At 37.8% G+C, this 16038-nt stretch overlaps 2 protein-coding genes across 3 annotated transcripts in view; one reads left to right on the top strand and one right to left on the bottom strand.

The window, feature by feature from the left end:
• Positions 1 to 1026: 1026 nt before the first annotated feature.
• On the top strand, positions 1027 to 11389 carry pdhb (pyruvate dehydrogenase E1 subunit beta). Its single transcript, XM_067998812.1, has 10 exons — positions 1027 to 1132; positions 1245 to 1304; positions 3021 to 3128; positions 3213 to 3275; positions 3358 to 3393; positions 3737 to 4022; positions 4707 to 4817; positions 8545 to 8636; positions 9880 to 10021; positions 10266 to 11389. Exons 1-10 carry the CDS (start codon positions 1097 to 1099, stop codon positions 10409 to 10411), a joined length of 1080 nt encoding a protein of 359 aa, XP_067854913.1. The 5' UTR covers positions 1027 to 1096; the 3' UTR covers positions 10412 to 11389.
• Positions 11390 to 11945: 556 nt separating this feature from the next.
• pxk (PX domain containing serine/threonine kinase) overlaps positions 11946 to 16038 on the bottom strand; it is a 57530-nt gene continuing 53437 nt past the window's right edge. Inside the window, exon 18 of one of the 2 annotated variants that reach the window (XM_067998805.1) lies at positions 11946 to 13648. In XM_067998805.1, coding sequence (XP_067854906.1) covers positions 13458 to 13648 — 191 coding nt within the window. In that variant the 3' untranslated portion in view covers positions 11946 to 13457. The remainder of the gene's footprint in view (positions 13649 to 16038) is intronic. The other variant, XM_067998806.1, reaches the window with a different exon arrangement.

Here is a 16038-nt window from a genome sequence, read left to right as displayed (position 1 = left end):
ACCGGGATCTTGGGTTCATGTCACGCTACACGTTACCCCACCAGCGAACAAATGTTATCTGTTTTTAATATAACGGGTCAGTTGCTGTCTTTTCTATGTTTCTACCTCTCTATCTCTGTTTTTTTTTTGTTTGTTGTTTTTTTTTGGTGATTTGTATATTCTGTGAGACCTGGCAGGTAACACCTGTCTGTCTGCACACTGATTGCCTTGGCAACGGGCAGTTGAAAAAACTGTCTGTACTCACCAAGCATTGTTCTGTGAATTATAAATGCGATTTCATTTCGAGGATTTCATTTCACATCGTTCACCTGACGAAGGGGGAAGCCTCCGAAAGCTTGTGAATTTAAAATAAAATTGCTGGACTATAACTTGGTGTTGTAAAATTGTTTACAATTGTCAACCCCAGTCCATCACCGGCATCTCCACATCACAACTTTAATGAGCCCACATTCCCCTTTACCACTCTCCCTCTCTTAATATATTTATAAGAACATTTGCTGTTAGTTTTGATATCCCTTGCAAGTTTTTTTCATATTGCCATTTTGCATCTCATTACTTTCTTTGTATCCAATTGTTGCTTTTTATATCTCTCCAAGTCCACTAGATTTCCACATTTCCTTGCATTTGTGTAAGCCTTGTGTCTTGTTTCTACCATTGTAAATGCAACAGAGTGCGAATCCCAATGCACCCACGACCTCTGTTCGTGCCCCTGCTGGGCCATTGGAGCCCAACGGTTGTAACCATCACGTGACCCAAACTCCACAACTATGTCCAGAGTTGGCAACCCAAGTTTGGAATGGCTATTTCCTGATTCTCATTCTTTAGTTAAAGTGATTGTTTATACCAGGGCCACTCTTCATCTCTGGTCAGAGCGAGATGGCCTCGTACCTGATTTTAATGTTAAATTTAACCGCCTCCCCCCGGAGCCGGGGACCGCGCTCAGCGACTCCTCCCTACTGTCGACTCACAAGGTACCGCCTCTGTAACGCGCACCACTATTGGCCAGAAAACGAGAACGACTGGTCACAGTTAGTATCGCACCTGCCCATTGGATAAGAATCGGCGTCAGTTGGTCTCCTTGAAGGGCATTAAGAAAATGGCGGCGTTGAGGGGTCTGGTTCGTAATGGGAAGGTACGGTCCCCGCACTGGGGGCGGGGGGGAGATTGGGTCTATCAATTAATGAACGCGACCTCTGTCGGGGTTATGTCAGTGCAGTAATACTGTGTTGTTTTTGTTCACACAGAGTGCCTTCGGCCTGCTGTCACGGAGGGAGTTTCATCGGACGGCGCCTGCTGCAGTACAGGTACAGTAGGGTCACCTTTGGTCACTGGTTTCTCATTCGTGAATGAGATGAACTCAGCGCTTTACGGGCGCCGGTGTCCTCTCCTGGTCTTAGAATTGCAGGATTTTTTTTTAGTTTCATGTGTTATAGCCGATGTCGTGAATCGCTGCATTCCCTGATCCTCCCCCACTACTGGAAAATTGCAATTAAAATTACAAATGTGTTGTGGTGCGGTGGGGAGAGCGATAACTTGTACGGATATTTGAGGGTATATAAAAATAGTTCCCTTTCTAGCGACTGTTTGAAATCCTACGTGCAAGCAAATAAATGTTTGAAGTAAATTTGTGTCCACTATGTGATGCATTTCATAGCCCAATGAAGAATGAATCTTGGGCTAGTCCATGTTGAAAACTACTAATTATTGAGATTATCCTGGATTGTTTAGGCATTATTGTCTGGGAAGGCTGCTTTCTTAGTGTTTTTTTTAAACACATCTTGCCACTTTAGATTTCGTGAAGGTTTGTGTATGTCGGAGCACCTGGCTTTTTGGCTGGAGGTTGATATTTAGCATTACCGCTTTAGTATAGATTGAATCTTGAAAATCTCAGAATGGAAGGAGCCATTTGGCCCATTGTGTGTGTGCCAATTCCATTTTTATGCCTTCTTCCAGTATATTTTTTTATATTCATTTTCAAATAATTATTCATTTCCACTTTTAAATAGTGTTATTGGATGTTAATTACTAGAAGAAGTATTTACATTGATCATCTGTGGCAGAATGTTGCTGTAGAGCTGTCTATATGTTGAGTAAGTGCATTTCCAATGAATGAGCAAATTGGCCAAAATGTATACTGGTTTTACAAATTAAAACACATACAAGTCCTGAAATGTCAAACAATGAAATAAACTAAAAAAATAGACAAGAGCCCTGACTTTAGACTGTTAACTGTTTGGACTATTTCTAAATTATGAAAAATCCACAGTCAGTATTATTGATTTTTTTTTTTGTAATACTCTTAAGGTACCATTGTGAAATTAAAATGTAAGCCTTCGGTGATGAAGTGGACCTTTTCACTCCTTTTGTACCGCTTCATAAAAAAAATATTTATACTATTGATTAGATGACTTTTTTTTATGGTGAAACATGTTTTTTAAAAATTTGTTTCCTGTCCAGTGGGTGCTGGGGTGGTGGTGGCAGCATTTGTGTTGTTAACCAAATTCTAAATGTTCATCACCTGTCTTCCTGTGTCATTTCCAGCTTGGAGAGGTGACTTATATTTGTCCAGTGCCATTGAGCTGCATTTCAGCCTGAGGGGTTTCACAAAAACTGTCCAAGGATGACTTGCTGTCCAATTTTCCTTCTCTCCTTGTGAGAGAGCCTGACTGCCTGTACACTCTCCACTAAACACATCATCTAATAAAGTTTGAAAATGTCTTGGGGGGTGGGGGAGATGTCTTAAAACAGGTAAAGAAAGGTTAACAAGTTGAAAAGAAAAATTAGCACTTTGAAGACAAGTACCTGGTGCAAAATTTAAGCAGATGTGAGGTATCAAGGGATATATTTCCTAGACACTGACACCAGGCAGATGAACTGCAGTTGTCTTTTGCAGTCCTGTCCATTCCTGTGTTTCTACCATTTTTAGACTCTTCAGGCTAGATAATCTTTGATGATAAACAGGTTAAAAATCTAGCCTCTTGTATAACAAGATACATTGATTGCTTTACATACTGTTCTAGTTGACCATTCGAGATGCCCTGAGCCAGGCCTTGGATGAGGAGATTGAAAGAGATGAAACAGTATTTCTGATGGGAGAAGAGGTAGCACAGTATGATGGTGCATACAAGGTGAGATGTAGCTGATGACCTAGAACTCTTCAAAAGATTTAGCACTGAAAGTAGCTGTAAACTTTCATGGTTGTATTATTGCAGGTGAGTCGTGGACTGTGGAAGAAATGGGGAGACAAGAGAATCATAGACACTCCTATCTCCGAGGTATGTCTCAGTAGGAAATCATTCCATGTCTAATATGCGTTTAATAACTTCAAATGCTAAAATTATCACATCTTTCTTCCAGATAGGTTTTGCAGGAATTGCAGTTGGTGCTGCCATGGTATGTAACTTCAAATTTTTAAAATAACTTGCAGTGTCACGTGCATGGAATTAATATATAAAACAGTGAATACCCTTGTAAAATAGGATTGTTTTTCATTAAAATTGTCACGGTCACACTCTTATCCTTGCAATAGCAAGAAAGTTAACAAAGCTCCAACGTTATGACAAAAGAAAAAGTGGTAAATGTAGACTTAAAATTATCAGGAGTATAAGATTAAAAGTTCAAAATATGGTGTGCTCTACAGATGCCAATGCTAGTGCATGTGAACATGTCTTGTTACAAATATGTCCTTGGAAAAATAAGGTCAGATTCTTAACATTCCACTCCACTAACTCCTCAGGCTGGCTTGAGGCCCATCTGTGAATTCATGACCTTCAATTTCTCACTGCAAGCCATTGACCAAGTTATAAATTCTGCTGCCAAAACATACTACATGTCTGCAGGTGCAGTACCTGTTCCCATTGTCTTCAGAGGTCCAAATGGTTCTTCAGCTGGAGTGGCAGCTCAGCATTCACAGTGTTTTGCAGCATGGTATAGCCACTGTCCTGGGCTAAAGGTGGTTAGTCCTTGGAGTGCTGAAGATTCCAAAGGCTTGTTGAAAGCTGCTATCCGAGATGATAACCCTGGTAAGATTTTTTTTAAAAATCTTTTTAAAGGAGGTAATAGAATACGTAGTTCATTATTGCATCTGGTCCACTATACACAGTTAATATTGATCAAAATACCTACAGATGCCATTCTGTTGGTCTATGAACAAAATATGCTTCTAATGCAGCACTACTTAGAATTATTGTGTTGCCTTTCTCTTAAGTGTTTTTAAGGAAACTCTAGATGCAAATACTTCAACTGTTAAAGGAGTATAGGGGAAGACCTTTCAATGTCTTTTTTTAAGCATGTTACAAAAATTTTACCTGATGACCTAGTCGGGTAAGCAGCTCTAGAGTCCAGCATGATTTGATATCCTTTACAGTCCTGAATGTTGGTTGTTCTAGGTTTGGACATCTGATCAATACTGACTCAGTGCACAACAGTATTCACTGTAGAATTCACAGTTCTTTCTTTTACTCCATGGAACCCTGTAAATAGTTCATGGATGTGGTTCATTTTTTCAGCAAAGAGCCATTTCAACTTTGTAACTTAGATCTTTTTTCAAACTTTTATTTAATTCCTCCCCCTTTTTTTCTTTGGGATTTGATGGATAAGGCTATTATCTGTAATATGTAGCAATCAGTTTAAGGCACACCACTTATTTTGTAAATGTAAGCAAACACAATACTCACAAAATACATTAACCACTTATTATCCTACAGTTGTTTTTCTGGAAAATGAACTGATGTATGGTGTGTCTTTTGAAGTCTCTGAGGAAATCCAGTCAAAGGACTTTGTTGTCCCAATAGGAAAAGCCAAAGTAGAAAAAGCAGGTAAGAAATTTTTAAAAAGCGATGCATTAAATTTTAACACTAAATTGAACTTTTTTAAATTTGCATTTTTAATCAGTTCTATAACTTAGTATTCTAATAGTGAATACTTCTCCTCAGCAGAATAGGAACATGTCCTTTCCTTCAGCCATCATGTCTCTGCACTCTGGAACTCTTTTCTAAATGTTTCTCTCTCCCCACCTTCAAAATCATTCTCCTAACCATGCCTTCAGTCACTTCCCCTAACATAAGAACATAAGAAATAGGAGCAGGATTTGCTATACGGCCCCTCGAGCCTGCTCCATTCAATAAGATCATGACCAATCTCCATATCCCTTGATTCCCCTAGAGTCCAAAAATCTATTGATCTCAGCCTTGAATACACTCAACGACTGAGCATCCACAGCCCTCTGGGGCAGAGAATTCCAAAGATTCGCAACCCTTTGAAGAAATTCCACCTCATCTCAGTCCTAAATGGCCCCTCTTTAAAATTGTACCATTTAGTTTATATTGCCTCTTCTCATTCTTCCTACCAAAATGCATCACTTCACATTTCTCTGTGTTAATGTGTCTTCCCATTTCAGCAGTCTGTCTATGTCCTCCTGAAGTCTGTTACTATCCTCCACGTTGTTTACTACATTTCAGAGTTTCGTGTCATCTGCAAAGTTTGAACTTATACCCAAGTCCAGGTCATGAATATATATCTAGGAGCAGTGGTGCTAACACTGATTCCTGGGGAACACCACTTCCCTCCTGTCTGAAAAACAACCTTTCACTACTCTCTGCTTTCTGTCCCTTAGCCAATTTTGGATCCATGCTGCCACTGTCCCTTTTAATCCCATGGGCTTTAATTTTGCTAACAAGTCTATTAAGTGGTACTTTATCAAATGCCTTTTGAAAGTCCATATACACATCAACCACACTATCCTCATCAACCCTCTCCGTTACTTCATCAAAGAACTCAATCTAATTAGTCAAACGCGATTTTCCTTTAACAAATCCATGCTGACTTTCATTTATTAGCCCATACTTTTCCAAGTGCCAATTAATTTTGTTGCGGATTATTGTGTCTCAAACCTTCCCCACCACGGACATTAGGCTGACTGGCCTGTAATTGCCGGGTTTATCCCTCGTTTTTGAACGGGGGTAACATTTGCAATCCTCCATATCTCTTTGCCCCTCTTATTCCCTTTTTTAGATCTCCTTTGTACTTTCTGTATTCAGTCTGGTTCTCTACTGTATTATGATCCTTGCCATAAGCCTCCTTTTTCTGTTTCATTTTAATCTCTATATCTTTAGTCATCCAGGGAGCTCTAGCTTTGGATGCCCCTCCTTTCCCCCTTGTGGGGATGTGTCTACTCCTCCTTGAAGGCCTCCCATTATTCAGTTACTGTTTTACCGACCAATTTTTGATTCCAAGCAAGATCCCTTTTTAACTCACTGAAATTTGCCTTCCTTCAGTTAAGCATTTTCACATTTGATTGGTCCTTGTCTTTTCCATAACTATTCTAAACCTAATGATATTATGATCACTGTACCCCAAATGCTCCCTCACTGAAACATGCTCCACCTGCCCCACTTCATTCCCCAGAACTAGATCCAGCACCACTTCATTCCTGGTTGGGCTGGCAACACACTGTTCCAGAAAGTTCTCTTGAACACATTTCAGGAATTCATCCCCCTCTTTGCCCTTTGCACTGTTATTATCCCAGTCTGTATTGGGGTAATTGAAGTCCCCCATTTTCACTAATCTATAATTCTTGCATCATTCTGTAATTTGCCTGCAGACGTTCTCCTTTTTGTCTCCTTCCCACTATTTGGTGGCCTATAGTATTCATCCAGTAGCGTTATGGCTCCTCTATTGTTCCTTAATTCTAATCAAATAGATTCTGTCTTTGACCCCTCAACTACATCACCCCTTTCCAGTGCTATAATAGTTTCTTTGATCAATAATGCCACCCTTCTTTTTCCCCCCCCCCCCACTTTTTTTCCTTCCCCATCTTTCCTGAATACGTTGCAGCCAGGAATATTAAGTACCCAATCCTCCCCTTTTGAGCCAGGTCGCTGTTGTTGCCACTATATCATAGTTCCACGTGGTGACTTGAGCCTGCAGCTCACCAAACATATTTACCAGGCTATGTGCATTTACGCGCACGCATTCCAATCTCATCTGATCCCTCTTAATGATGCTAAACCTTTATAAAACACTGGTCAGGCCTCAGCTGGAGTATTGTGTTCAATTCTGGGCTCCACATTTTAGGAAGGCTGTCGAGAGGGTGCAGAAGAGATTTACTGGAATGGTACCAGGGATGAGGGACTTCAGTTATGTGGAGAAGCTGGGGTTCCTCTTGGAGTAGAGAAGTTTAAGAGGAGATTTGCTAGATGTGTTCAAAATCATGAACGGTTTTGATAGAGTAAATAAGGAGAAACTGTATCCAGTGGCAGAAGGGTCGGTAACCCGAGGACACAGATTTATGGTGATCGGCAAAAGAACCAGAAACGACATAAGGAAACATTTGTTAACGCAGCGAGTTGTTATGACTTGGAATGCACTGCCTGAAAGGGTGGTAGAAGCAGATTCAATAGTAACTTTCAAAAGCGAATTGGATAAATACTTGAAGGGAAAAAATTTACAGGACTACAGGGAAAGAATGGGGGAGTGGGACTAATTGGATAGCTCTTTCAAAGAGCTGGCACAGGCACGATGGCCAGAATGGCCTCCTCCTGTGCTGTAACATACAGCAATACTATGTCCGCAGTCAAATGCTGTATTTAAAACAATACAAATGATAGCCCTGCAAGGTTTATTCTGAAGTCGTAGACTTGAATGCAGGTGATCAATACTACATAGCTTCCCTATAGAATGGAGGTGATGCCTAAATCTGGATTTCCTGGTACCCCAGTGAGCCCACCTAAGTGGGAGATCAGGACTCATAATGGCTTGCTATTATGAGTTAATATTTTGTTAGAAGAAATACAGCAAATTCTCAATCACTGTAGTTTTAGCATGTTGGAATAGAGAATGGTACAGTGGAGATGCACACTATGAAGATTGTAACAAGTTTCAGGGGATATTCATTAATGTCAACTTCAATGGTAGATCTAACTTTTTTTAAAATCACATTGTTTCCAAGAGCAACTATAAGCAGAAGACAAAGCAGATTGTCTGAACAGGATTCCCAATTGGCATTTTGAGAAAATCAGCCTGTGATCTAAACTCGCGATTCGTAAATACCCCTCCACTGTTTTTCTCTCTTGCCTCCCTAAAACAAAGACTCTAATCCCGACGGGAATGTGGTTAGAGTGAAGGCTCCATTTGAATCTAGCATCAGAACATGCACGATGCCAATGTGATCTCCTATGCTATAATTGTGTATGAATTAAAGTAAAGCACTTGACGTGTAGGACGCAATGTATTGTAGTGGGATACTAAAATTAGTTTAAACACACCTAAGCGCACGAGTTATTTTTGATGAAACTGAGAAGCTGGTTTGTATCGTCCCCTTGTCCACTCATGAGATTAATGTGACTAGCTGATTACAGAATCCATTAGATAAATCTGTGTATCCAGCTGCTTGCATTATCTTTTTCTTTGTAATTTTGTTTTCAAAGACTTTGTCTTTCTCAATATTCTATTTGACTTGTATCCTATTTTGTTGCATCTGATTTTGAAACTAAGCTGATCTGTGCTGCTTCTGTACAATAATCAAAGTTGACTTTGCTTTTGTAGGAACTAATATCACCTTGGTTGCACACTCCAAAAGTGTAGGGCATTGCATAGATGCAGCTGTTGCTCTTGCAAAGGAAGGCATTGATTGTGAGGTAGGTAACTGGGGAACAATAAGAAGACTAGTATACATAAACTAAAATGGGAAAGGAAATTTTTAAACCAAGTGGAGAATGTGAATGCAAATTGTTAAAATGTTGATGAGTAATCTTTCAGAAACATTTTTCCAGCTGATCTTTTTAAAAGTATACATTCCAATCTCTTCAGTGCAGTTAACATTTTTGTCAAGGCTAGTCTATACACAACTTTTTAAATTCATGCCCCCAACAAATTCTTACACATTTATTATTGTGAGACAGTACCTCAGATTTTTGTCCACTTACCTTTTATCCTAATTTTGCTTTTGAGTATTCTATTAATCTACCTGTCAGCCTCTAAAATCTGGTTACAGTTCTGGAGGAACAACAGTAGAACCTTTTTAAAGGTAACATTTATATATAATTTTTTTTAAATGTGCTTATTTCAAATGATCTGAATTGAATACTGCAAACTTTGTTTTTGTGGGAGGAGGAGAAATGGATCAGAGGGTGAACTGATTTGGGAGTTACGATGTCTAGCAGTGTGAAGATTTGAGATAGCACATTTGCTGGTGTATCCTAATTTAATGATTATTGATCATCTCCCTCAAACTGATGATCAGTAACTTCCAAGTTATTTCCCCTGATGTCATCAGTATTTGTCACCGTAATTTGATTTAGTGATAATTTGAAAGCCTCACATTTTAAAGGGAAGGAATAATACTGATGGTGAAAATTCTTTTGAACAATCATAGTGAGGAAACTTGATCAAAAATAAGCCCAATAAGCCCAGGAATTTCACAAGAAGTGTCTGAGCAAATTAACTAAACAGGAGTGGGCATATTTTTTCTAGAAATTGCAGATTTAAAGCTGCTTAATTGGTGTCCTCACCTAATAATACAGAAAACTGATTGAGGTTTTATTTTAAACAGTTTTAGGCTTGATTACTAGTGAGAATTCATCAGGTCAGCTACATGACTGGAAATAGTGTTCCACTTAACCAACTCTTTAAGAGAATACTATTTTGGTACCTTTCATTTCATTTCCCCTTCAAGAAGATTACTGCACCTTGCCACAACCTTTCATGTTAAATTGAATTTCTAAAATCCCATTTTATATCATTCAATCTCACTTCTCATATGCAACCCATTTCATCCAATATGTTACATTGTACATATATGGTGCAATGATTACTTTTTGCATTGTACCAAGAGCTTTTGTTTCCAGAAGTGTATTAATCTAGCAGTTTGTACTATTCCAGGTCATTAATATGCGTACCATCAGACCCTTGGATATTGAAACAATAGAAGCTAGTGTGATGAAGACCAATCATCTGGTAACAGTTGAGGGTGGCTGGCCACAGTTTGGAGTGGGTGCTGAAATCTGTGCCAGAATTATGGAAGGTAAAGTGCTACAAATTAATACTATCACATTACTGTGCAAGTCATTTTAGTTTTCCAACTTTATTTACTGATTCTATCTACATAAAAATTTATAGCTCATTTTATTGTCGACTGTTTTTAAATCAAGTTTATATGTTTTAATCTGTTAAAATGAAGACAGTTCACATGTTAAAGTTCTCTCAATTATAAGGTATAAAGTGCTTTTTTGCAGTCTAGTTGAATTATAATACAATATTTCCTATAGGCCCAGCATTTAACTACCTGGATGCTCCAGTTGTGCGTGTCACTGGTGCAGATGTTCCTATGCCTTATGCAAAGATCTTGGAAGACAACTGCGTACCTCAGGTTAAAGATATAATTTTTACAGTCAAGAAGATACTCAATGTGTAATTGCACCTGGTGCTGTTTTTTCACCGTCTCCATTTAAGTCCTTTCACTGATGGTGTATATCAGAAGTTTGTGGCACCTAAAAGTCACTATATCATCCTGCAGGAAGGAAGGTACAAAATGTTTAGTACCACCGAAGCTGTTGGAAAAGTACCATTTAAAGAGGACATGGTCCTCAAGTCAAGTGTAATCTCAATGTGAAAGTCTGTCTTGAGTGGTAATGTATATCTGAAATGCTTAACAGTGCTCCAGAATAAACAGAATATCTTACTGGTGACAAATTCCAAGTGTTGAAAATAACCTAGATACCACTGAGATATTCTCCAAAAGATTAGATTTATACTTTTTCATTCAAATCCTCTTTTTTTTTAAAAAAAGCATCAAATCCCTGTTTTGGTTACTTTTCTAGTCCAAATCAGCTGCACTGTTTCTTTATAGGAATGTCTAGCAAGGAAAGCAGAAATTCTTAACCTAGCATCTTTCCAAGCAATATTGTGTCCAAGACTGCTCCATCAATGAAAGGATTATATAAAAGCCTTGGGAAGCTTCATACATAATAGTTAATTGATGCAAACAAATCAGACTGGCTTTATTTAAATTTAAACCTTTTGGGTTTTTTCTTTATATATTGTTAGTGAAATAGCCATGTTATGTTCAATTGACAGGTCCTACTGCTTTTTAAAACTTCCAAATTTCTGTAACTGGTCACTTGAATTTTATGAAAATGTTACAGCATTATATGCTCTTTCAACTGTTAAAAACTTATTTTGAAAACGCACACCTGGTCAGTTTACAAATAGATTAACCTCTTGCCATGTTGTTTCGAGTTGTACCCCAGTGTCAATTACAAATATAGTAAAAGTGCTTTAGCTCAGGTGTTCTACAAATTATGTATCAGTTTGTGATTGTATGTGGGCTGCTTTGTCTTATGTATATAACTGCAGTGAAACTAAAGTTGAATGAAATTAAAGTTTAAACAGACCAAGTCTACTATTTTGTTTAAAAGGGCAAAAATGTTTTAACAACTACATGTCTAAATGTTACTGTAAATGCTGTTTTTACTGAATACAGTTCCTCTAGTCCAGTAAAGTAGCACCTAAATTCAAAGCAGCAAAAGTTTGACTTAACTACTTTATCTGCATTCATGCTTATTGAATGCAAGCTGGATGATCCATACACACCAAGGTGTCTATTTAAAAGACACCTTGGTGTGTATGGTTCAAGTGAAAAACATGAGATTAAAGTAGTAAATGTGCTACCATAAAATTAAGTTTTAAACAAAAGTTTTAACCTGAAATGTACCAATTCCAACTAATTTAAGATTTTTCTTTAAAGTAAAACCCTCTTCGGTGACAGCAAAATTGGAATGGGGCTGAAGATTAATTTCATAAGAGTAACTGCTACATAAAGTTTCCCACATGCCTTCTTACTAGTATCACAGCATGAAACCCAGCAAATGGGGGTGAGTTGTAAAATTGTGTTTATCTTACATTTTTCAAGCAGAGTTGGGAAGAACTAGTTAATTAATGCACAGCTGTCTGAAACTTTTATAATTTTGGCCTGTTGCATCAGTTCATTTTAACTTGCAAAGTAAATCTCATCCACAATATAGTAAATAAAGTCTAACATAAAAGAAAATAACTTATTCTGGTATTGTTTAGTATTCTTGCCTCTACATGTCTGTTCCTGAAACCCTCATCTGTCTTTGTTACCTCTAGACTGGACTATTCCACTGCTCTCCTGGCTAGCCTCCCACCTTCCACCCTCCATAAACTTGAGCTCATCAACCAAAACTCTGCTGCTCATATCCTAACTTGCACCCAAGAACCGTTCACTCATCACCCCTGTGCTCGCTGACTTACATTGGCTCCCAGTCTGGGAATGCCTCAATTCTCATCCTTGTTTTCAGTTCCCTTCATGGCCTCACCCCACCTTATCTGTGGAACCTCTTCCAGCCCTACAACCCTCAGTGCGCTCCTTCAATTCTAGCATGTTGCACATCCCAGATTATAATCACTCCACCCTAAAGCAGTCCACCTTTTAGATGTGCCTTAAAACATACTTTTTTTAACCAAGCTTTTGGTCATCTATCCTAATACCTCCTTATGGAGCTCAGTATCAAATTTTGTTTGATAATGGTCCTATGAAGCACCTTGGGCTGTTTACTACATTAAAGTAGAAAGACAAAAGATTTTGAATGACAAACTGCCATTTGAGTGACATCTATTAGTCCTATACATTTAAAACAATGGATTAGTTTCCATTTCTTCCTGTGAAAAAGCTCAAGGCTTCTCCACTTTGCACTGTGCCATAGCTGAGAAGTTATTCTGCCACCTACCCTTGCCATCTGCTTTGCCTTATACTGGTCCTCAACTCCTCCTTTTGGAAAGATATAAAGCTGTACCCTAATTTACATTTTCACAGCAGAGATGCCCAAAAATGGTGAATGACAGAAGACAATTATTTTAATAAAAATATTAAAACAGAATATCTAGTCATTGTTTACAAGAAAATTTGTACAGATATTACACCATGAAAATCTTTCTGCATAGAAACAGCTGTTTCTTTTTGTTTATAAGGTAAAACAGTTATATCTTTAAAGTGCACTTTCTTCAGAATTTCAAGGTTATTAGGGGATTATGGTCAAACTACATCTAGTTGTTTTAAGATACATTATTGCAAAACAAACTGGTGCCATTTTTGTGTGATCTCCAAATGTAAAATTATTGCAGAACATTGGCTCCACAGGTAGTTTACTGACAAGTGCTTAATGAAAAAAAATCTACTTTAGAAACATAGCCATGTCCACAAGGGGGCACAGCAAGCCCCATAAGTAAATCTACACACATTGGCTGCAACACATTGTAGATTTTTGAAAAGCAAATGCTTTTAAAAAGGAATGATTGTCCTGTACAAGAGCTCCACAAAAAAATGACAAAGTCTTGCCCCAAACATATATACACAGATGGCACATAACAATTTTCTTTACTCATCAGTGTTTCATGTTTGGTGTTCAAAACTGTCCAGCAACAAAAAAAGACATTTTGTATTATTTGATTGTAGGGATGCTGCGATCATTTGTATCTGCAGGCTTCAAGTGCCCCTTTTTAAAGCTTTGAATTGAGCTGAGTAAGGCTCCTCTGCCTGCACCATTGGCAGTAGAAATGGATTGTGAAGCAAGTGAGATCTCAGACTTTGGAGGTGGGGGTGCAGCTGGTGGTGGAGGGATTGGTGAAACTCCTGCAGGTATGGGGAGAAAGAAAAAAGAAACAGTAAGTGCTCCTGTTAAAAATATCAATAACAAAGATTTCTCTTTTTCCCACTAACAAGTGAATATAGAATTCTTTAATTCACATTTCCATTTATACAACTTTAATAAAAAGAACTGCAAATGCTGGAAATACACATGAGCCAGCATCTGTAAAAAAAATTAACATTTTGGGTGTAACTCTTCACTCGAACCATTGACAAAGGAGGTATAGCTGAATTGTCAATTTTTCTTTTTGCAGATGCTGACTTGTGTTCTTCCAGCATTCTATATTTTTGTTTTACATTTTATTTTTGACAAAATATTTACAAACTCTGCAAGGGTATTTCACCAGTGATCACAACATTTTTCTTTAATCAAAAGCAATTGCTCTCAGTTCCAACCAGTTCAACTGCTCAGGAAAAGCATTTTTGCACACTCTCCAACCCAATGCTGTTAAATTGTTTTTTTTTTCCTGTTCAGTTGATAGTATACATACTATAGTTGCTTTGTTGCAAGGCCAAGCTTGATGGGCATTCACAATCTTATTAAGTGCAATACTCTCAGTGGCAATGGCAGATAGCACAATTTGGTATTCTATTTTACAGTAGACTACATGTTAATTTCATGTGATTTGGTTTACAACAATAATACAGGCATCAAGCAATGAAATGTAGGAGTTGCACAAGGGGTTCCAATTACTCTTTTTGCCTCAGAGAACTTTAATTCCTTGAAAGGACAGTGCCCTTCGACCTCAAGTGTGGGCCTACGCATAAAACCACCCCTACTTTGGCACTAATTACCAATTCAGTTAGAGGACATGGGTATGGGTCGTGAGAGAAATGGAATAATCAAAATAGTGCAGCAGGTTGCTCTTCTGAGGTTTGGGTTATGGTAAATTGTTCGCACAGTAGTGTGGAATATATTTTGTGTGGAATGAATTCACGAAACAAAACAAGGTTTCACTTCCAGTTCTCTATGTGCTCTCTTAGTTGCCTTTTTCAATTTTTAAAAAATAAATCAGTTTTTAATTGGTCCATGCAGAAGTGAGTCTATCAGAGGCAGCTGTTGAAGTAACAGTCTGTAAGCCAGTGTAATCTTTGGTAGCAATCAGGAAAGGCAGGGTTTTGGATAGGAGACATGGCTGTCTGTGTGCCTTAACAACCATCATCTTAAATCACAGTATCCAATCATAACGAAAGATGTTACAGCCTGAAACAAATTCCATATTAAAGCGTCTGATCATGTATTTATGCACCATCGCTATACAGGGGAACAGATTTAGTGGTCACAGCCTGAACAAGGTAAGTAAGAAACTCATTGCATCACCTTATACAAGGATTCTTTTAGTTTAAGATTGGAAATAATTTTCCCCATCCCTTTAACTTTCAAAATTATAACAAGCAGCAAGATCTAATCAGAATAAGAACTACTTTATACTTGTATTAAGTTGAAATACAACTATAGTACAAGCCTATTCTGTAGCAATATATATCACAAAGTTTCATACAGAATTGTAAAGGGACTTGACTTTTGAAACCTCTCCGATTCCACCCTGCTCACAATGCTAAGGCCGTAGGGATATTTCTGAATGTATATTACAAACTAAATCTTGTTAACTAATATGTAATTCCAAGGAATAAAGCTAAATGGGATAATCTTGACTTACAGCATTTGGTTTCACAATGTTTCCATTAAAATTTAAAGTACATTTGATTTGTACAATAATCACAGCATTTAAAAAAAGTTTTTATTTAAAAATACAGATTATCCAAATGACCACAGAGCACAATAATCGGTGACATTTTCACACTTTTATTTTGATGAGTATTAACGTTACTGTTTGCACAATGTTTAGAAACATACTCATATTTGCAAAAATTAATGAGAACAAAGATGCAAATAGATCGACGTTTAAATCTATAGCTACTGTAGAAGCAGGTCTATCAACTCAACAGTAAGATTGGGCTGTTAATAATGCTAGGGTATGGAAATTTGAGCTCTTTAACAACACAGGAGCAAAATTTCAACTGAACAAAATTAGAAGAGCTCAAATTTGGTCCATTGCAGGATGCATCAGAGTTCCTGATCATGGTCAGAGAGGGAGCAGAAAGAAGCTTGGTATTTCTCTTGAGGAAAGGGGGAAAAGAAACAATGGCAGAAGGAAGCATCCCATAAGTCATGCCAATCTAATCTCAAGTCCTAATAATTGGTTGCACAGAGTCATGATCTATGGGAATATTAAGAGATCCAATTAACAATAATTAATTTGGTGGTGGAGATTATTTTTCAGACAATATTCTGATCCATTGTGCAAACAAAATGTTTGAAGCATTCAAGGAAAAACAAAAATGGAATAGCATCTATACAGCAAAAAAGGAGG

This window comes from Heptranchias perlo, chromosome 17 (assembly GCF_035084215.1).
Source record: "Heptranchias perlo isolate sHepPer1 chromosome 17, sHepPer1.hap1, whole genome shotgun sequence".
Classification (NCBI taxonomy): domain Eukaryota; kingdom Metazoa; phylum Chordata; class Chondrichthyes; order Hexanchiformes; family Hexanchidae; genus Heptranchias; species Heptranchias perlo.
Note: the sequence above shows the minus strand (reverse complement) of the source record. Positions and strands in the feature narration are given on the sequence as shown.